The sequence below is a fragment of the Helianthus annuus genome, chromosome 5 (genome assembly GCF_002127325.2).
Source record: "Helianthus annuus cultivar XRQ/B chromosome 5, HanXRQr2.0-SUNRISE, whole genome shotgun sequence".
Taxonomy (NCBI): Eukaryota; Viridiplantae; Streptophyta; class Magnoliopsida; order Asterales; family Asteraceae; genus Helianthus; species Helianthus annuus.
The window spans coordinates 87,387,614-87,411,012 of NC_035437.2; the positions used below are offsets into that span (position 1 = coordinate 87,387,614).

The window sequence follows — 23,399 nt, forward strand, 5'->3', positions numbered from 1 at the left end:
TTGAATAAGGTTACAATTAAGAATCGATACCCATTGCCTAGAATTGATGATCTTTTTATCAGCTTCAGGGAGGTAGATATTTTTCTAAGATAGATTTACGCTCCGGATATCATCAGTTGAAGGTACAAGAAGAAGACATACCTAAAACTGCTTTCAGGACTAGGTATGGTCACTACGAGTTTACAGTCATGCCATTTGGGTTAACAAATGCTTCTACAACCTTTATGGACATGATGAATAGAATCTGTAAGCCGTATTTGGATAAATTTGTAATTGTCTTTATTGACGATATACTTATTTATTCCAAAAGTCAGGACGAGCATAGTAAGCACCTGCATACACTTTTAACTTTGTTAAGAAAGGAAAAGCTTTACGCCAAATTTTCAAAATGTGAATTTTGGCTACAGGAGGTGCAATTTTTAGGACACATGGTGAATCACGAAGGTATTCACGTAGACCCCTCCAAGATAGAAGCAATCACCAATTGGAAGATCCCTCAATTAGCTACCGAAGTTAAAAGTTTTCTAGGATTAGCTAGGCCCTCTAAAACCCAAGGGGGGTATCCCCTAATTGATAATTATCATCATCAAACGACGATAACTCTTAAATTTTCGTTCAATTTGACTCACCAGGGCTATGTAGGACACGAGGCCACCCTAGCCAAAATAGGTGTGCCCCGCGTGTCGCGCAAGGATCCCTGGCAGCCGGCGCGACTCGCGGGGGAGACCAAAATCCAGTATATAATGCTGGGGATTGGCACTTGCATGGCTGTTCTGTTTCGACGTTAAAATTCACAATGTACACTCAAATATCCGCTGTTTCGTTCAAAAACTTTTAAACCTCGAATCTATACTGCGACACAGGGTAATAACTCGATCACTGCTACGATGCAATGTCCGATCGATTGAAACCGATCCGATGGATATTTAAGTGTTGCCCGAATTCGGGCTATACTTTGTCATTCATCGTAAGGGTTTTGATTTCGTGAGTTTATCGTAAATGTTGTATTAAGTTACTGACCTAGTTTCGTGTGCATTGTTATTTAAACTAGGTTACGAGACTAAATCAGTAGGCAAAGTTCTGTCCAACTAAACTTGCAATGTGAGTCATTATCTTGTTATCAAAAGTGTTTTACAATACCTCAAATTATTTTCAGGTTATATTTTACAGGGGGTAAGTCTTTGTTATCTTAAATTACTGGCAGTAAGTGGGGTATTGTGCACATTACTATTGTTTTCTCACTTTTAGGTGGACGAACCTAAACAGTGATAATCATCACTATTGGGTGAAAGGACCCAATAGTGGTATGACCATCGTCACCAGGGGGTGACACTGGACCAGATAATTATCAGATAGGGGCAATTGTAATCGCTCTTAGTCCTGTAATTTATAACAATGTGTCTTTTTATGCAACTTGAATGACTCGCAAGTATTTCCCCGGTGATAAAATCTTTTTAAACATGTTTCAGGTGATTTACTGTGAACCAGGAAAAGTGTCGCGTAGCGCACCCGCTTGAAGAATGTAGCTCAGCAATTCAAATAAATAAACATGTTTTTGTAAACAGGGAATTTCCCCGAGAAATTTCCTCTATTGTAAATTATGGGGTTGGTCCTAAAATGTGAAATAAAATAATTGGGCATTTTCAGCTTAAAGGATACTGTTAAAATTCCGCTGCCAAAATAAACACAAATACCACGGGTTTCTGTCCCACGGCACTTGAAACGGGTAAAACCGAGTCGGGGGCCGTGACAGTGGGCCTCGATTGTCCGACGTAGGGAGGACCCCTTTGTCACACTGGACTGTGCGACGCATACATTGATTTTGCTTGGGCTCCATGAGTCCTAATATGGTGGGTATGGTCTTCATGAATTCCGAATAGAGTGCGGTAAATGGGTTATACTACAGTTCCCGCCACGCTACCCCCTTGGGGCAAACAGATGTCAAACGTTGGGGTCTATCGTAGCAACTAAAATGGATAAGTTTGGGGTGTTGCAGGCTCCGTACAAATTTAAACACAAGAATCCTAAAGTGTTGCGGAAAATCTTTCCTGAGTGTTAGTCATCTTCACTTGCTTAGATACCCGGTCCCAGACGACTCATACTACAGGTAGAAGTGTTAAGTGCGAAGTAGGCAAAGACAGACTTCCTACTTTGTAGAGTGTTATAGTAACTATCTCGGTTAGTGTTATATTAGATAGAGGTTTGAACAACTTAGAAATTTCGAATGGGTGATCATTAGCTTGACTCGCAGAGCCCACCAGGATTCCCATGCACTACAAGTTGTTATTACATGGACCCCCGTAATAAATTGTCTTGCATGGTCACCCTAATTTTCTCTCGTTCCAAGCAGCCGATCAGTCAGAGAGGGGACACTACTGTCTTCATACCTTCAACATAGAAGGGACCTTTATTATGGTCCATGCGCTAACGTCCGTTGTTGTTACGCGCGAAATGGCACAATGCTTAGACAAAGTAGGAATAAAGAGAGTTCCTAACAATAGTAGTTGGAGGGGCACCTTCAAGATGAGTACCTCATCTTCTTTGTCAGGATAAGAGTGTCGTCAATCGTGTTTCGTAAAAGCCACAGGGCCTCGTCCCACTGATAAGGTTGTTGTCCAAGGTTATCTCTTCCACCTCGCCGTCACTGCCGTAGTCAGGAACCTTCGCATTCGAGGGGGAAGAACAGCCATCTTCTACGGAATCAAGCTCAGGGTCTCGTTTGGTAATCACATTAGCCATAAGCCCCACAGTATACGCGAGGTCGATAATCTCATTGTGCGAGTCAAGAACAATAATAGAACTCGAAGTCGAAGGTATCTCGTTTCCGGAAAAAATTATTTCGTACACATATATGCATATATATTAATGAATAATAATGTTACTTAGTATATACAGGAAAATAAAGGCAACATGTCACATATAACTCTCGCTTGTTCTTACGTGGGTCATTTCGTCTTCGGCAAGTCTATCTCATATAGACTATACCTCCATTGGCACATTAGGTATTCTCCCTCCCTACTAATGTCCTTGCTTTGTCTTTCCTTTCAAAAATGTTTGATTCATGGATCTTGGCGCTTTCGTAAATACAATGAAAAACCTTTTTGTTTGTTGTAAAAATGTTTTCGTGAGAGAATCCTAGTGATTATAGTCTAGACTCAAGAGGGAATCCTAGTTCACTACAATCGAAGCTCTGATACCAACCTGTCACACCCTGACTTTTGCGGAAGCGTATACGTGTGACTTGATCAGTTTTCATTGCATTCGATTATAATAAACAACTATATGACTAAAATGATGTTCATCGATTCATAAGTTTCAAACATTATAAACACAAGTTCTTTAAGTTCAGGTTACAATCCATCAAAAGATAAGTAGTTCCATAAAAGGACTTCTTTGACAAAAGACTAGTTTCTTAAGGCTTTGCTTCATATATCCCATCAAGGATAAGATACACAAATCAACCCTTCAAAAGTGGATGACATCTAAACTTGAAAATTTACAGCTTGAAAACAACACCAACGCTAAAGATTCATCTAGTTTCCTGAAATACATGTAAGTTTGAAAACAATCAACAAAAGTTGAGCGAGTTCATGCGTTTTGTATGAGTTCCAAATAAACTTGTAAACATCTGAGAGATTCTTTTCACAACAGGTATGTAAAGCGTCTATGAACAGATCAATTAATTTTTTGCACGGACATTAATATGTGTGTGACGGCGTAGGAAGTATCCAAACCTAGCGAATTTCCTCCGGTAAACCCGGCTGGAATGACATAGTCACTACATGCGGCCACACAAGGACCCATGAGTGGGGCTCGCTACACCCGATAGATCTACCACTCCTGCCCCTCGGTCTTAACTAGATTAATGGTACTTAAGAGTGCGCCTACTCATCCACATGATCTAACAGTTCATTCCTTAGCTAAACCATACCATTGAAAAATGTCTTTCACCCCCGAGAGTTATAAATCCGAAAACAATTAAGAGAAAAGGGGGACATGAACTCACGGTTTTGCGTAACTTGCGTCGTAAACTTCATCGGCTTGTTTTGTATGCCTCGTAACCTATATGTGTACTATGTACGTTAATCACTAGACTTGTAACACACGAGTACAAGTCACCATCTTATGTTTATGCATTCGTCTTTTGTATGTTCAACATTTGTGAGGGTCGTGCCCTTGTTTATCGGGTCTCGCCCGTTTGTCGCGTTATCGTATTTTGAATTCGGTGTCGTCTGCTTGTGAATATATATTTCACTCCCTAAATATATTTGTTTATGTAATGTTTGACAAACGATAGGTGTTAAAAATAATCTATATTTTTAACCTGTTCCAAATATGTTACTTATATTATTTTCCCAAAAATAAGTATAAGTAATTTGTTAAATAATATTTTCAATATTATTTTGTGTAAGTATACTTAGGTAAGTATACTTGTATTTTGAGTATGTTATTTTATATTCTCATATTTATGCATAATACTTGTTTATGGGCATTTTACCAAGTGTTGGTAGTGTATGTCGATATGTATTTATACATATAGGAATACATATTTTCTTGTATTTATTAGGTATTTCATACTTAATTTATGTGTAATTTTCCGGAATATTGTTTTTGCATTATTAAAATCATCATTCTTATACGCTTAATATATATATATATATATATATATATATTAAGAAAATTTTATAGAAAAACATCTATAATTTGACTTGGTAAAATATGTATGTATCCATATATCTTAAAAAATAATCTATTTTTAAGATCAAAGTTAGAAAATATACATTTTTAGTTTCCACCAAAATAATATATTTTTGAGTTGTTTATGAAAATATATATATTTCTTTACACTATAAAATAATATATTTTCAAGTTGACAAAATATGATATATTTCATAATAATTGTAAAAATACATACTTTGTCGTTTGTTCGGTTTTGGGAGTATCGTTTAACAAATTTGTCAAGATACGAGTTAAATTTCCAGAATATTTATATATTTTGTCCAAGGTGTCCATTGTCCGAATCGTCCAATATATTTATGCAAATATATTTTCTTGTGTTTGTCCATATACCCTTTCATGTGTTATTTTGCATGAGTAATATTGGGTATTTGTCATGTATGTTTTATGTGTATTTTGTTGGTAATACTCCTTGGGAGTATTTAGTGTATTTTTCATCATCCTAATACACTACTACATGTAATACACATAATATACTCTTAGCACAAAATGTGGTGATCACTAATTACATATCATCCTCCATATTGATCGAAAATGAAATTTGATGGAAGCGTTATTACTTATTATGTCATCAACAGGAGAATTTGAATGGAAGCATTATTACTTATTAGGTCATCAACAGGAGAGTTTGAGGAGGAATTGCAAATCTGAATCAGAAGCAAGGATGTTAGCTGTGAATGCAAGCAAAATATCCTAAAATACTAAATACCACATAGGTCGATTGTAGTCTATACTTTATATCGCCGCGTACGATGCCACGGCATGAGTTTATTTTATGTACGTTTTGAGTTGGTCTATGTTTCGACGCCGCGTATGGTCCCGCTGCGCGTTGCGGCGGCTAAAAAAGTAGTTATGATCACTTGTGGTGGTGGTTCAACAAACCAAAAAAATTTTATTTTATTAAACAATTTTGTAGCAACTCAACAATTCAATATAGCAACACCCACATAGATTGTTGGTATAATTTTATACACTACGGCGTCGTTTGCTGACTGCACCTTGTATCCCCAAATCTTCCCTCATAAACCCTAGAAATTCATACCTTCATGCAAAATCAAAATGTCAGACAACTTACCTCTTGAACTCCAACTGAACATCATGAAATGGCTTCCTATCAAATCATTGATTCAATGCCGAACAGTCTCCAAAGCATGGAAGTCTCTCATCGATAGTGCTGATTTTATCAAACATTATCAAGGCCATAAGCAACATCTACTTGCAAGTTATGAAGCTCTTGTTGATTCTGAACGAAAATATGTTTCAATTGCTGATGATGAAACGTTCCCCCAAAAGAAAGTTTCCCACACTATTCCTCTATTGCTTCAAAACCCTAGAATAATCGGCTGCTCTCATGGCTTGTTGTGTTTGTTTGGTGATTATGAAGATGACAGTGATGACGCCATTTTCGATACTGAAACAGTTGTTCTTTGGAACCTTTTTATTAGAAAGGCTGTGGCTGTTGTTTTGCCATATTGGGTACATGGAACTGTTTTAGGTTTTGGTGTGTGTCCAAGAACTAATGACCCTAAGATTGTCAAGATTTTACATGATAATAGTTGGGATGTTCAGATTTTTGCGTTGAACACCGGGGTTTGGAGAAGTTGTAACAATCTCCCTCGTGAATCGGTTCAAATTTCTGGTTCCGGTTGCAAGTGGTAGATGGGTTGCTTTATTGGCTTGCTACTGATAAGATTACTATGGATGGTGGGTTTACGTCTTGTAATCTGATAATCTCGTTTGATATGACAAGTGAAGAGTTTAGAGAAGTAAAGTTCACGAATAGTTTAGCTCACGTGTCTGATTATAACTTAGCCATGTCTAAGCTAAGGGAGTCTCTTGTTGTGCTTGAGCGTGACGATACGGTATGGGGTGTATGGATGATGGAGGATGGTGATCCGAAAACATTTACAAAGCTATTCAATGTTAGTGTTAGCATACCACTTGAATCAATGGTTTTGGCTAGGGGATTTAGGATGACTAGTGAAGCTATAATCGGAATTATGGATGATGAACGTGGACAATTGTTTGGTTACGATCCCTGCTCGAAACACCTAAGTAATCTTGGGATTGATGGAGAAGAGTTTTCGTTTTACGTGCATTCCTACGAGGAAACACTACTTCTGCTTGATCAACAAAATCTTACGGTTTATAATGAAGTGTAAAGCCACAAATTTCAAGATGATTTGGTTTCACAGTGTACTGAATTTCAGTTATTGATTTGCTTACAAGTAGAATGTCTATTTTCATTGTAAAAAAATCTCCATGAATTTTGGTATGTAAGATTGGAATGAAAAAATCTCCATGAAATTTGTTTTATGGTAGTTTGTTTTTTGAATGCTCTTATTGTTCAACTCGGTTATCTATCTACAAGCGGTTAGTCGCAGCTGGCCGCTGACATCACATTACACAGAAGAAACAATGGATTTGGGCTCAGCTGCACTTTCAGAAAGTGATCCGCTTGTCCACCTCTTTGGTTGATCTATAGAAACCATGTGTCAGCATCATGAACCTGATATATGTAGTATGTGCTAATTAATGTCAACTTTGACTTCCACAGTCAAACTTGTTAAGTTTTAAGTACTATCCCAGATGATTTGAACTTGGGCCAGTTATTCTCCGGTATATACAAGCAATGTTTTAAATATCAGTTCATACCGGCCGATGACACTGGTCTCCGACCTCGTGCCAAACGATAAATGTTGTGTGTCGGCACTAAATCCGGTAATACCGGTTCAAACTTGAACCGGTTTTGTTAATCTACAAATTTGATTTTTTAAAATTATTTTTTTAATAAAATCTCGATAATTCCGAGATTTGCCTTCCATGTTTTGGTAAATGGTGAAAAAAACTTAACGACGTTGCTTGTACCACCGAACCGGCACCGTCATGGCGTCATGAATACGTTGTAAGGATTGGTTGCCGGCCCCTAACTCTCTCTCTCTATGTGTGTGTGTTAACTCCTGTTTCTATGTTAGTCTCTCTCTCTTCCTTTATATTTGTCCAATGATATACTGTTCCTAAGACCCTACGTTAATTGTTACATATAGAAGTTTAGAATGTACGTCAAAAGACTAGACCTTTATAACCAAAAGATAGTTCAACAAAGACCTTGCCAGCAGATAACATCATTGTTGTGCATTATACCTACCTGGGCACGCCCAAAATACTTCAGAAAACTAAAAAAGCATAAAATGCTCATAAAAAAAAACTACAAAACATGAAAGCAGAATTTATCTTGAATCCATGAAGCTGTCTCATCACAACTAGGTTCAACATATTTGAAATATAACCCGCCTTCAGTATCAATATCTATTAAGTAATTCCTCATTTGACCGTTTAGACGAATCACGATTCATCACCATCTTCCCAGCTTCCATTTTATGGGTGGCTAATATATAACTTACAGGCGCAAAATCTTCAGTTAACTTCCCATCTCTTTTCTGTTTGTCTATCGTTTTCGAGTTCAATTTCGACCCATTTTGTCCCGCTAGTTATAAACTTACTTAAAACATAAAGTCGGCGACATGCATTATATTATATTATAAACTTACTTAAAACATAAAGTCGGTGGCATAGGCCACCGACATGCATGTGCCATTTCCCTTTTTCACACAATACTTTGAGTAAATACATTTTGGCCCCTTGCTTTTAGTTTTGTTAAATTGCGTTTTGACTCCATTTCGACATTTCCTCTTTTCACCCATACTTTGAGTAAAATACATTTTGACCCCTTGCTTTTAGTTTTGTTAAATTGCGTTTTGAGTCTTTTTCCTTTCCAAGTTAAACTTCAATTTTTCACCCATACTTTGAATAAAATACATTTTGGCCCTTTGCTTTTAGTTTTGTTAAATTGTGTTTTGATCCATTTCCTTTCCAAGTTAAACTTCAATTACATTGTAATATTAGACCATTGAGGTTTAATCTCAAAAGTTTATAATGTTTCAACTTTATCGTTGTACCGTATATCTATACATTGTTAGCTTATTGCTTTCTTTAATTATTTTCGTTCGCTAATTTCTTTTTTAAAAAACCAAACGTTTGGATTCAACCATACATTGAGTTGAACTGAATACGTCAAGACACGCGCTTTCATCTGGTTTGCGCATGACATAGCGCTTGGACTAATTTGTTTGCAACGTGCCTACGGCGCATCACCCGCGGGTTGTATTATGAATATTAAAATTTATGTGTCGATATAAATTCGAGTTGGTATACGTTTCGATGTAAACTTTTTTAGGGAACAAGTCAGGTCAAATATATTTTGTTTTTTTGATTGTTTTATGTACTTTTCCAATTCTATGTTTCGACCCTACCGCAACACGCAAAGGGTATAATTTTTTCCGTTGATTATGAATATCACTTTTGATTACACGTGTTAGTTTTCCCTTGATACACATTTTATGTTTTTTTGTACGTTTCCTATGTATGAGTCAGGTCACATATAAATACGATATACTTTACATTTTTATCCAGCTACAATGCTATTGAGTTAAATTGGATACATCAAAATGTGTGTTTTCATATGTTTAACGCATTACATAGCGCTTCCACTAATCTATTCGATGTTTGCAATGTACTTGCGCCGCAACGCGCGCGGGTTTTCCATCGGCTTTGCCTCCCTGCCCCCGTACTTTCACGATGTTGCAATTTTAGCCCCTTGACTTTGGTATCTTCTGTGACAACTTGTATTTCAGGACCTATCTTTGTCTTTAATGTAACGTGTATGAACTCTATGTGACAAATTGATATGTTGGTTTTAATGAATAAGTGTTACGTGTTATGTGATTTTGTGCAATGTATGTATGTAATGTAATCGCACAAGCCCATTCGGGCCACACTCTTTACACTCGAACAACAAGGGCAGCCGTAATGTGTTCGGCCCATTCCAATTGTTGCGCATAACCTCATGAGGAGGGGGGTATACTCCTCATTATTTTGCAAACACTCAAAACACATCAAACCCTAAATCTCTCCACTCTCCCTCTCAAACTCGACGACAGCAACATCTCCTCTTCCTCGAAGCTTTCTTGATTCGGATCATCCTTGTTCCACCTTCTAACTGGTTAGTGTTATATCATTGTTTGATCTTCGATATGATTGATGTTTGTTGAACGATCGGCTATATGTATTTGATGTGTGATGTTTAAAGTGCTATGTTAGTAAAATCCTTGATAAACGATCTGTTAGACCATTATAGGGATGGATAAATGCTTTGATGATAGAACCGAATGATGCAATGTAATCGGTTGTATGTATGAGTGTTCGGATTAAATACATGATCAAGCATGAGGTGTTGTGTGATGATTTGAAACCAATGATCTGATAACCTAGTGTATAAGTTGTTGTTTATGTTTTGAACATGATTAGGGTTCTTAGGAAATTGTTGTTAAAACCCTAGTTTGATCGGTTATAGAATGATTTGGAAACTGTTAGTGTTGATTTGATCGAATAGGAAACAGTTAGAATAGATTGCATGATTTTAGGAAACATAAAATTGATCGCAAGTTCCCTAATCGCACAAGGGCATCTCGCACAAGCCCTGGTCGCATAAGGGAATCGCACAAGCTAAGTATATATGGGTACAACCAATAAAGCATAGTGTATCGTTTAGTTATGCATGATCGCACAAGGCGAAGTGGATCGCACAAGACGGTGCTGATCGCACAAGCTTTGGGCCACACACAATTGTTCAGACCTTGTAATGATTTTGGGCCATACGGCCCAACTCAATCACACAAGTTTTATAGAATCGTACAAGGCCATATGAGTCGCACAAGACTAAATGGACCGCACAAGTTGATTTCTGTTTAATTGTTTGGGTCGTGTACATGTTGGGTTGCTTATATTATTGGGTCGGGTTGTTTCAGTCGCACAACCCGTTGTGAGCCGCACAACTGCACAAGTTGTGCTGGACGCACAACAGGTTAGGCCGGGTATTATTGGGCTTCAATTAGTGAACCGCACAAGGCTGTTGGGCCATTGAACTTGTGCGAGCCCAATCATTTGAGTCGCACAAGTTCGGATATGATATGTACTTGACTGTTAACGTGTTGAATGTGTTTGCCATGATCATTACGTGTTGTAACCTGTTAGTTTATGTGTAAAACTTATGTGCACTACTTGAACCTAGACCTGAATTTTATGGTAACCATGTTAGGACGTGGTTGACCACATATAGCTCAAGTGACCTTATTGTGTATCTGCCGAGCTAACCTAAGGTGAGTTCACACTTTCTACAAGGCATGGGATTCCCGATGGTTTGGGAATGGGTTAAGAAACTAAAACGGAACCTGCATATTCTCCTTGGGTAGAATATGTACCTCCATCCTCCATGGGAAGGATGACAACATTAAACCTGCGTATTCTCCTTGGGTAGATTACGTACCTCCATCCTCCGTAGGAAGGATAAAAACATTAAAACGGAACCTGCATATTCTCCTTGGGTAGAATATGTACCTCCATCCTCCATGGGAAGGATGACAACATTAAACCTGCGTATTCTCCTTGGGTAGATTACGTACCTCCATCCTCCGTAGGAAGGATGACAACATATAACTTACTAGACAAAACTCTATCATGAAGTCCCTCATTTTTATATCGACTTAACCGCCGGGCCAATGGCGAGGGGTCATTAGTTAAATAGCGCTATTAGGTTTGACAAGCCTCACACCGTGCCGCAGAGGACGGGAGTGGACTAATGGATCTGGGCACTTAGTCAATGATGATAGACATTGACGTAGGGCTCAGATACATGACTCCAGTCAGTTGTCGATATGGTATTGGGTCTAGTGGTTAACATGGGGTAGCCCCCACTGGCTATGGTTTGGGAAACAAGGAATTGCTTAATACATGGTTTTCGAAAGAACTTATGGTTTTTGGAACAACTTTAAAATGGACAACCAACTGTGAACTCGCTCAACTTTGTTGTTGACTCGTGGTTACATGCCTTGCAGGTCGTTAGATGCTTAGCTAGAGCTTGCATGGGAGCAGGAGTCGTTGTGGGACATGGACTGTTGAGTTCCATGTTACACATTTGAACTTTTAAACTTATACTTTGGTTTTAAACTTTATGCTTCCGCTGATAACTTGAATTTGATTAACTTGTTTTGAACACCAATTATATTGTGTGGTTGGACTTTTATTTATTTAATTACATTGTTCAATATGATTGGTGGCTGGATCCTGGTCAGTCACGCCTCCTGCGGTGATACTCCGCTTGTGGATTTTGGGGGTGTAACAGATTGGTATCAGAGCCATTGGTTATAGTGAACTCGATTTTAAAAAGGGGAAAAGCTTTTCGACAAAACCAGACTATAACCTATACCGTGCTCAACGATCCACAAAGACACTTCGCTCCACGTGCAAGACTCAACACTGTAGGTGATATGGCTTATATTTATGTTGCCTGTTTATTAGTTTGCATAGTGCATTGTTCATGGTATGCTTAGTCAACGTAACAACTATTGTTTGAAACCTTGTGTGCTTACTCTCTTCTGTCATCCCATACTTACGCACTTTTGCGACACCTTTCTCACTTATGTTTGCTTCAATGTGAAGATCATGAGTGGACGTCTGAACTTGACTCAAGCCCAGCTGACGACTCTAATCAATGAACGAGTTGCTGAGGCACTCGCAGCAGCCCCTGCAGGAGGTATAATCTGCCATTCCGACCTATCTTAGGATGTTTAGATCCTACTCTCGCGAACCAACTCTTGTGCTTAACCTTGTTCTTTCTTTCTCGCGTGACAGGTCAGCATGCTCAACCTCCCGTGTGTACGTTCAAGACCTTTATGGACTGTCGACCTAGTACCTTCAGTGGTACAGAAGGAGCTGTAGGTCTTCTCTACTGGTTTGAGAAGATCGAGTCTGTCTTTGAGATGTGTGAATGCCCTGAGGCTCGTAGGGTAAAATTTGCTACTGGAACACTCGAAGGTGTTGCGTTGTCATGGTGGAACGCGCAAGTACAAATGCTAGGGTTGGCAGCTGCTAATGCCACCCCATGGAACGACTTCAAAGATCTAATCAAAGAGGAGTACTGTCATCGCGACGACATTCACAAGCTAGAGGTGGAGTTTTATAATTTGAAGATGACGGGGTCTGAAATCGAGGCGTATGCGAAGAGATCGAACGAATTGGCTGTATTGTGCCCTACTATGGTGGATCCTCCTATCAAATGTATCGAGCTGTACCTCAAGGGTTTAGTGCCAGAGATTTAGAGCCATGTGACTGCAGCTAACCTCCCTACGATCCAGCAAATCATACGACTGTGCCACCGTCTTACTAATCAGGCAGTCGAGCAGAACAAGCTGCCCAAGCGTATTAGTGCTACCACTACTTCTGATGCTCCTAGCGACAACAAGCGCAAATGGGATGAAAATTCGAGCAAGGGTTCTGCTTCTGTCCAGTCTCAGTCTCAGCAGCGAAGGACTGACGACTACAAGAGCCCCAGTCAGCAGACTTCTGGGAATCAGGGACAGGGTGGGTACAAGGGAAACCACCCTAAGTGCAATCGATGTAACTTGCACCACAGCGGGCCGTGCAACAAGGGTCGTTGTCATAGATGTAACAAGCTTGGTCACGCAGCAAAGGATTGCAGGAGCCCATATCCTTCAAATCAGAATCGTCAACAGCATCCACAAGCTCCACAGAACCAGTAACAGCAACAACAGGGTAATAAGGTATGTTTTCAGTGTGGTGCTGAAGGTCACTTCAAGAGAAATTGTCCACAGCTGAACCAGAATCAAACAACAACAATAACCAAGGAAATGGAAACAACAATAGGGGTAACAATGATGGCAATGGTGCCAGGGGACGTGCTTTTATGATTGTTCAAGGTGATGCGAGGAACGATCCCGACGTTGTGACGGGTAAGTTCCTACTGGACGACTTCTATGTTTCTGTTTTATTTGATTCGGGTGCCGATACTAGTTATGTGTCTCTAAAAGTTAGTCAGATGCTTAAGCGTGCCCCACTTCCCTTAAACACCAAGCATGTTGTAGAACTAGCGAATGGTAAAAGTCTTGAAGCCACACACATAGTTAAGGGTTGTAATCTCACTTTAGCTGGTCAGATCTTCTCTATCGACCTTATCCCCATCATTCTTGGTAGCTTCGACATCGTCATTGGGATGGATTGGTTATCCCAACATCAAGCAGAGATTCTTTGCAAGGAGAAAATCGTCCGCATTCTTCGTTCTGGTGAAGAACCTCTCGTTAATCGTGGCGACAAGAGTGGTGCTGTCGTGAGCATCATCTCTTTCCTTAAGGCCCAAAAGTGTTTACGATGGGCCACACTGCTATCCTAGCTCTCGATACTGACACTTCAATGAAGGAAAAGAAGATAGAAGATATCCCGATTGTACGCGACTTTCCTGAGGTATTTCCTGAGGAATTACCTGGTCTTCCGCCTCATCGCCAGGTCGAGTTTCAAATCGAGCTTGCTCCTGGAGCAGCGCCTATAGCTCGTACACCTTACGGGTTAGCCCCATCAGAACTAGAAGAGCTGTCTACGCAACTACATGAGCTTTTGGACAAGGGTTTCATTCGTCCTAGCTCTTCGCCCTGGGGAGCACTAGTTTTGTTTGTGAAGAAGAAAGACGATACCTTTCGAATGTATATAGACTATCGTGAACTCAACAAGGTGACCGTGAAGAATCGTTACCCTCTCCCTCGTATTGATGACTTGTTCGACCAGTTGCAAGGGTCAAGCTTCTACTCTAAGATTGATTTGAGATCGGGCTATCATCAGCTGAGAGTCCGAGACGAGGACGTGTCCAAAACAGCATTCAGGACTCGTTATGGACACTACGAGTTTCTGGTTATGCCTTTCGGGTTGACGAACGCACCTGCGGTTTTTATGGATCTTATGAACCGAGTGTGCAAACCCTACTTGGATAAGTTTCTTATTGTGTTTATCGACGACATCCTAATATATTCCAAGAGTCAGGAGGAACACGAGCGTCACCTGCGACTCATTTTGGAACTTCTTAGAAAAGAACAACTTTACGCTAGGTTCTCGAAATGTGACTTCTGGCTTTGTGAAGTCCATTTTCTAGGCCACGTGGTTAACGAGGATGGGATTCATGTTGATCCATCCAAGGTTGACTCGATCAGAAATTGGCCTGAACCTCGTACGCCAACGGAAATCCGTCAATTCTTGGGTTTCACGGGTTACTATAGAAGGTTCATCAAGGACTTCTCCAAGATTGCGCAGCATCTCACTGTTCTTACTCAGAAGGGTATCACCTACCGTTGGGGTGATGCTCAGGAATTCGCATTTCAGCAGCTGAAGTTGAAGCTTTGTAGCGCACCTATTCTCTCATTGCCTGAGGGCATATAAGACTTCGTGGTTTATTGTGACGCGTCAATCCAGGGACTTGGTTGTGTGTTGATGCAACGTGAGAAAGTCATTGCTTACGCATCACGCCAACTTAAGGTTCACGAAAAGAACTACACTACTCACGACTTGGAGTTGGGAGCAGTGGTGTTTGCCCTTAAGATATGGAGACATTACTTGTACGGTACCAAGTGCACCATTTACACCTATCATAGGAGTCTCCAGTATATCTTCGATCAGAAGGAGTTGAACATGCGACAGCGTCTATGGGTCAAACTTCTTAACGACTACGAATGCGCCATTAAGTACCATCCCGGGAAAGCCAACATTGTGGCTGACGCCCTCAGTCGTAAGGAAACAAAACCTAAGCGTGTACGTGCGTTACAGCTTACCATTCACTCTAGTCTCCCTGCCCAAATTCGTGATGCTCAGGTTGAAGCATTGAAGGAAGAGAACATCAGGGCTGAGTCTCTGCGAGGATCGAAGAAACGGTTAGAACAAAGGGAAGACGGTGCCTACTACGTGGCGGGGCGCATCTGGGTTCCATTTTATGGTAATTTACGTGAGCTTGTGATGGATGAAGCTCACAAGTCCCGTTACTCAGTACATCCTGGTTCGGATAAGATGTACCATGATCTCAAGGCTACGTACTGGTGGCCCCACATGAAAGCTAACATAGCGACCTATGTTAGTAAATGTTTGACTTGTGCTAGAGTCAAGGTTGAATACCAGAAGCCATCAGGCCTACTTCAGCAACCATAGATTCCGACATGGAAATGGGAGCAAATTTCCATGGACTTCGTTACTGGCTTGCCTAGATCTCAACAAGGAAATGATAGCATATGGGTGATAGTGGATCGACTAACCAAGTCTGCACACTTCCTGGCTATCAAAGAAACGGATAAATTTTCCACTCTAGCAGACGTCTACCTGAAGGAAGTAGTTTCGAGGCACGAGGTGCCAACCTCCATCATTTCCGCTCGTGATTCAGGTTTTACCTCTGAACTATGGCAAGCAATGCACAAATCCTTTGGCTCACGTTTAGCCATGAGCACAGCATATCATCCACAGACGGATGGGCAGTCTGAACGCACCATCCAAACCCTCGAAGACATGCTTCGAGCATGTGTAATTGACTTTGGTAACAACTGGGAAAGGCACCTACCTTTGGTAGAGTTTTCATATAACAACAGTTACCACACCAGCATCCAGGCTGCTCCATTTGAGGCATTGTACGGACGAAAATGCCGATCACCCCTCTGTTGGGCAGAAGTTGGTGACAGCTAAATCACTGGCCCAGAACTCATCGTCGACATAACAGAAAAGATTGCCTAAATATGACAACGAATGGCGGCAGCTCGTGACCGTCAGAAAAGCTATGCTGATAAGCGCAGGAAACCACTCGAGTTCTAGGCTGGGGATCGAGTGCTACATAAAGTCTCACCTTGGAAAGGTGTAGTTCGTTTTGGCAAGCGAGGCAAGCTGAATCCACGCTATGTTGGGCCTTTCGAAATCATTGAGAAAATAGGCAAGGTGGCCTACAAACTGAACCTACCTGAAGAACTCAATGGAGTTCACAACGTATTCCATGTGTCGAATCTGAAGAAGTGTCTGTCAGATGAGACCCTCATAGTTCCTCTCAAGGAACTCACCATCGACGATCAGCTACGATTCGTCAAGGAACCAGTAGAGATTACAGACCGAGACGTTAAGGTTCTCAAGCGTACCAGAATACCCATCGTTCGAGTTCGTAGGAACTCCCGTCGTGGCCCAGAGTTTACCTGGGAATGAGAAGACCAAATGAAAGACAAGTATCCCCAATTGTTTGAGAAAAGTGAAACCACTACTGAGGCTGAAGCTACTGCGGAATTTCGGGATGAAATTCCAAACCAACGAGGGAAGGATGTGACACCCCAGGAAAAGGAAACCACGCAACCTAACTAGCTTCCTCAGTAACTACGTGCTAAATTTCGGGATGAAATTTCTTTCAACTTGGGGATGATGTGATAACTCGTATTTCAGGACCTATCTTTGCGTTTAATGTAACGTGTATGAACTCTATGTGACAAATTGATATGTTGGTTTTAATGAATAAGTGTTACGTGTTATGTGATTTTGTGTAATGTATATATGTAATGTAATCGCACAAGCCCATTTGGGCCACACTCTTTACACTCGAACCACAAGGGCTGTAATGCCCAACGTCCCTAAACTTTAGACTCTTGGCAAGATTAGTCCCTGAACTTTTATCAATTGTCAGTTTTGGTCCCTGTAGTTATATCGTAATGATGCTTTGATACTTTTGGTGTGAATCTTGTTGATACTTGATGCTTAACACTATGATGCTTGATTCTTTATTCTAGATACTTGATTCATGATACTTAAACTACGGAACTTGACACTTAATCTAGGTACTTGACTCTTGATGCTTAATCTAGACACTTGATCCTTGATGATTAAACTAGATGCTTGATTCTTAATACTATGGAAGCTAGATTCTTTATGTGGATTCTTGATACTTTATAATTGGACTCTTGATTCTTGAAACTTGAGGAGCTACGATTCTTGACTCTTGAAACTTATTTAGTGCTTGACTCCTTAGACTCGTGAAACTTGATTCTTGTTTGAACGAGAGACTGGAGCCTTGTCAATGGCGGAATCTATGAAACTTTGAGACTTTGGTGTTTATGATGTAATCTAGTTATGAGATATTTTTACCCAAACCATACGCAACGCAACGCTTAATCTAACTCACGAAACGAATCAAAGTCAGGAACGCGGAGAGAATGGATTGAACAGGGTGGCCATCCGATCGGATTGCCACCCGATCGATGACCACCCGATCGGATGACCACCTGATCGGGTGACCACTCGATCGATCGGCCACCCTATCCACCTTGCACCGCCTTAATACCCTCTCTCACTATAAATAGACCTGTCACATCACCAGTTTGAGTGATGTGACAGCTCTGCTAGACAAGACACGCACACTCTTCATTTCTTCATTTTCTCATCGATTTTGGTACGTTTTAGGCTAGATCTTTGTACTTTCTTAATCTACACATCATTCTCTATGTGACTCTCACCTAAAATCACACTTTTTCATCATGAAATCTCTCGGATCTGAGTTCTTGAGGGTGATGTCATCATGGAGGTTTGTACATACTGACATGTGATGTCATTCTAAGCAAGATCTAGCTCAGATCTAAGATGTTTCATCCGTTTTCACATTAAATCTAAGCTAAATCTAGACTTTTTCCTATAAAACTTGTGTATCTTCATCCCTTTCTCGAACTTTCGCCATTAATCGGTGGAACCTGGGTCTAAACGGGCTGTGGACTGGATGAATAGTCTAAAGCCGGCTTACATCTGAGTTAATACCAGTGAAGACGAGCATGGAACGGATTATGACATTAACTCGTTACGGATAGACGACTAAACGAACAGGGGTTATCCCCACCCAAAATCCACTCACGGAGTATCACCGCTCGGAGGCGTGACTGACCAGGATCAAGCCACCAATCATATCGAACAATATATATATAAATGTAATTCAACCAAACCAATATGAAAGGTGTTCAAAACATAAGTATAATATCAACGTTTAGCGGAAGCATAAAAGTAAACCCAACATAAGTATATGTAATGTCATAAACGTTTAACAAAGCATTCACGATCCTTGTCCACAACGACCGCGCCTCCTAGTGCAAGCTCCATGTATACCTAACGACTTGCAAGGCATGTAACAGAGAGTCAACAACTAGTTGAGCGAGTTCACAGTAAGACAGTTCGTAATAGTAAGCTTGTTGCATCGCCATGCGTTATTAACTAAGTCAATTGTATGTTCATTTAGTGGGGGCTTCCCATGTGTGTATGTACTAGACTAGATGTAACCATAAGTGTTCTTCTAATCCCGAGAACAGTAGTACGTACGAGGTTTACGTAGGTTTTACGTAAGTGTCCTTCTTAACCCGAGGACAGTGGTACGCGGGGGTTTACGTAGGTTTTACGTAAGTGCCCTTCACAACCCGAGGCAATAGTGAGTATAAGTTTACGTAGGTTTTACGTAAGTGTCCCTCTAACCCTGAGGACAGTGGTAAGCACAAGTTTACGTAGGTTTTACGTAAGGGTCCTTTGCAACCGAGGACGATGGTAGATAGTCTAGTAACAGTGTAAGTCCAAGTAGTTGTTCAATCCCATTCCTTCAATCCCATTCCCTACCCACCGGGAAATCCCATGCCTTGGTAAGAGTGTGAACTCACCTTGGTTTGCTCGGTATGCTAAGGTATGTGCTCACAGTTAATCAATCACGTCCTAAAGTACGCACGTATACATAATCAGTTTGTATTCACGAAGTTCACGTACAAGCACAGTCATAATGGACATCGTATCAAAGATCACCAAGTAGCACATATCACGTGTTCAAGTTTATTCAAGTTATGTTTAACATTTATCGGCAGTTAACCAACTGGGTTAATTCTTAACAGAATTAAGTTAAGTTATTGTGCAGTTTGATCACTCGACGAAACACCCCTTGTTTCGTCGTATTTACCCTTGGCGAAACACATCTATTTCGCCGTATTAGCCCATGATGAAATGCATCTATTTCGTCATAACTATCCTCGGCGAAACACCCTCTGTTTCGCCGTGTCTGATTCGTGGTGACCTAGGTTGACGAAACACATCAGTGTTTCGCCGACATCTGCGTTTCGTAAATACACATGTTTCGTCGTATAACAGTTACATGCAGAAAACCCTAACTGCCGTCATCATTCACAACCGTCGCCTACTATCATCAAGCATCATTGTACAGCAACCATTACACAGAAATCATACGGTATTCAGCAAATCATCGGTTTTCATTGATTACTAACCATTGCATAATTATAATCATGTGCTAACCCTAAACCATCTAGCATGTATGTTGGCCTTTACCAGAAAGCATAATCATAGGTTCATCAACAGCCAGCAATCCAAATCTCGATACACAGGAATTGTAATCGATAGAACATATTCAAGTAATATCAATTTATCAAACAACATGAACACAAACGTTATATAACATCAAACCCCATCGTTTTCAAGCAAAATAGTTAGCAACGGATATAAATCAAACAATTACGCAAAGATTAAACACTAACCACGAAGAATGGAATAGTAATTAGGTCGATTCGGGGTTCCGGGGGCACACGATCGCCGTCAACAGAGAAAAGGAAGCTCTAGGGTTTCTGGTTTTGCCCAAAGGTGTGAAACAGAAAGTCGTTTCACGTTTTAAACATGAATTAACGTTTTGGGCCCGAAATGGGCTTCGCAAATCACTGGGCCGGCAAAACACATCCGTTTCGTCGGAGGTGTGTGTGACGAAACTAGTTTGTTTCGTCGGAATGATTCTTGGCGAATTACTTCTGTTTCGTCATATGCATTATGGCGAAACACACTTGTGTTTCATCGAGTTGTTCAAGTCTTAACAGTTTAGAAGTTCACAACCAAAATACTTTATATAAAACACATAGCATATTAACAACCATCCGAATTATAATCCAGTGTACACAAGGAAATCAATCAAGCAACTAAACAGTCAACGTGCAATAAATGCGAATAAGAAATCTTGGAAATTCGAGTTGTCACATTATCCCCAACTTGAAAGAAATTTCGTCCCGAAATTTAGCATGCGGTTACTGAGGAAGCTAGGTAAGTTGTGTCGTTTACTGGTTTTCCTGGGGTGTCACATCATCCCCCCGTTGATTTGGAATTTCGTCCCGAAATTCTGTAGTAGCTTCAGCCTCAGTAGTAGTTGCATTGTTCTGGAATAACTGGGGATACTTAAGTTCCATTTGGTCTTCTCGTTCCCAGGTATACTCTGGGCCACGTCGGGAGTTCCAACGAACTCGAACAAGAGGTATTATGGTGTGCTTGAGGACCTTAACATCCCGTGATTTCAACAGGTTCCTCGACGAAACGTAACTGCTCGTCGATAGTGAGCTCCTTCAAAGGAACTATGAGGGTCTCGTCTGACAGACACTTCTTCAGATTCGACAAGTTGAAAACGTTGTAAACTGCATCGAGTTCTGCTGGTAGGTTCAGTCTGTAGGCTACTTTGCCTATTCTTTCTACGATTTCGAACGGTCCGACATATCGCGGATTGAGTTTTCCTCGTTTACCAAAACGAACTACACCCTTCCAGGGCGAGACTTTGAGTAGCACTCGATCCCCAACTTGGAACTCGAGTGGTTTCTTGCGCTTATCAGCGTAGCGTTTCTGACGGTCACGAGCTGCTGCCATGCGTTGCAGTATCTGTGCAATTCGTTCAGTAGCATCAACTACCATTTCTGGACATGTGATCTGACTATCCCCCACCTCTGCCCAACAGAGAGGTGACCGGTATTTACGTCCGTATAATGCCTCGAATGGAGCGGCCTGAATGCTGGTGTGGTAACTGTTATTGTATGAGAACTCCACTAAAGGGAGATGTTTTTCCCAGCTCTTGCCGAAATCGAAAACACATGCACATAGCATGTCTTCCAGGGTTTGAATAGTGTGCTCAGACTGTCCATCCATCTGAGGGTGATATGCTGTGCTCATGTCTAATCGTGAGCCAAAAGCTTTATGCATTTCTTGCCATAGTTCTGAAGTAAAGCGTAAATCACGATCGGAGATAATAGAAGTCGGCACCCCGTGCCTTGAGACAACTTCCTTGAGATATACGTCTGCTAGAGTGGAGAACTTGTCCGTTTCCTTAATAGCTAGGAAGTGTGCAGACTTTGTGAGTCGATCCACGATCACCCAAATAGTATCATTTCCACGCTGAGATCTAGGTAGGCCAGTAACAAAATCCATGGAAATTTCCTCCCATTTCCATTGTGGTATCTTGGGTTGCTGAAGCAGGCCTGATGGTTTCTGATATTCTGCCTTGACCCTCGCACAGGTCAAACACTTGCCAACGTAAGTCTCTATGTGGGCCTTCATGCTAGGCCACCAATACGTAGTTCTGAGATCGTGGTACATTTTATCCGAACCTGGATGTACCGAGTAGCGAGACTTATGTGCTTCGTCCATTACAAGCTCGCGTAAGTTGCCATATAGGGGGACCCAAATACGCCCCGTTACATAATAGGCGCCGTCTTCCTTCTGTTCTAATCGTTGCCTTGAGCCGCGTAGGGCTTCAGCCCTTACGTTTTCGGGTTTTAATGCTTCCACCTGAGCATCTCGTATCCGTGTAGGAAGACTAGACTGAATAGTAAGTTGCAATGCTCGCACGCGTCTAGGCGTAGTGTCTTTTCGACTGAGAGCGTCAGCCACAACATTGGCTTTGCCTGGGTGGTACTTGATAGCGCATTCGTAATCATTTAGTAGCTCGACCCATCGACGTTGTCGCATGTTCAATTCCTTCTGCTTGAAGATATGCTCGAGACTCCTGTGATCGGTGTAGATAGTGCACATGGTACCGTACAGGTAGTGTCGCCATATCTTGAGCGCGAAAACAACAGCTCCCAGTTCTAAATCATGTGTGGTGTAGTTCCGTTCGAGAACTTTAAGTTGCCGCGAAGCGTAAGCAATAACCTTGTCCCGTTGCATCAGTACACAACCAAGACCCTGAATCGATGCGTCGCAGTAGACCACAAAATCGTATGTGCCCTCTGGCAAGGAAAGAATGGGTGCGCTGCAAAGTCTATCCTTTAAATGTTGAAAAGCTGTTTCCTGAGTACTACCCCAACGGTAGGTGACACCCTTCTGTGTCAGTAGTGTAAGCGGCTGTGCAATCTTTGAGAAGTCTTTAATGAACCGTCTATAATAACCCGCCAAACCCAAGAATTGGCGTATTTCCGTTGGTGTACGTGGTGCAGGCCAGTTCCTGATCGAGTCTACCTTGGATGGATCGACATGAATCCCGTCCTTGTTTACCACGTGGCCTAGAAAGTGGACTTCACGAAGCCAGAAGTCGCATTTTGAAAACTTGGCATACAGCTGTTCTGTTCGAAGGAGCTTCAGAATAAGCCGTAAATGCTGCTCGTGTTCCTCCTGACTCTTGGAGTAGATTAGAATGTCATCGATGAAAACTATCACAAACTTGTCTAAATAAGGCTTGCACACTCTGTTCATTATATCCATGAAGACTGCAAGTGTGTTCGTTAACCCGAATGGCATGACAAGAAACTCGTAGTAACCGTAACGAGTTCTGAATGCTGTTTTGGAGACGTCCTCATCCCGGACTCTCAGCTGATGGTAGCCTGACCTCAGATCTATCTTTGAGTAGTAGCTCGATCCTTACAACTGATCGAACAAATCATCAATATATGGAAGAGGATAGCGGTTCTTCACTGTCACCT

The 23,399-nt window shown here is 41.1% G+C and overlaps 1 protein-coding gene across 1 annotated transcript; it reads left to right on the forward strand.

Moving 5' to 3' along the window:
• Nucleotides 1-5,796: 5,796 nt before the first annotated feature.
• On the forward strand, nt 5,797-6,396 carry LOC110942956 (F-box/kelch-repeat protein At3g23880-like). Its single transcript, XM_022184718.1, has one exon. It carries the CDS (start codon nt 5,797-5,799, stop codon nt 6,394-6,396), a length of 600 nt encoding a protein of 199 aa, XP_022040410.1.
• Nucleotides 6,397-23,399: the final 17,003 nt, after the last annotated feature.

What these genes read in the sequence shown, in the direction of transcription:
- LOC110942956 (XM_022184718.1), top strand. Translation starts at nt 5,797, where the DNA reads ATGTCAGACAACTTACCTCTTGAACTCCAACTGAACATCATGAAATGG.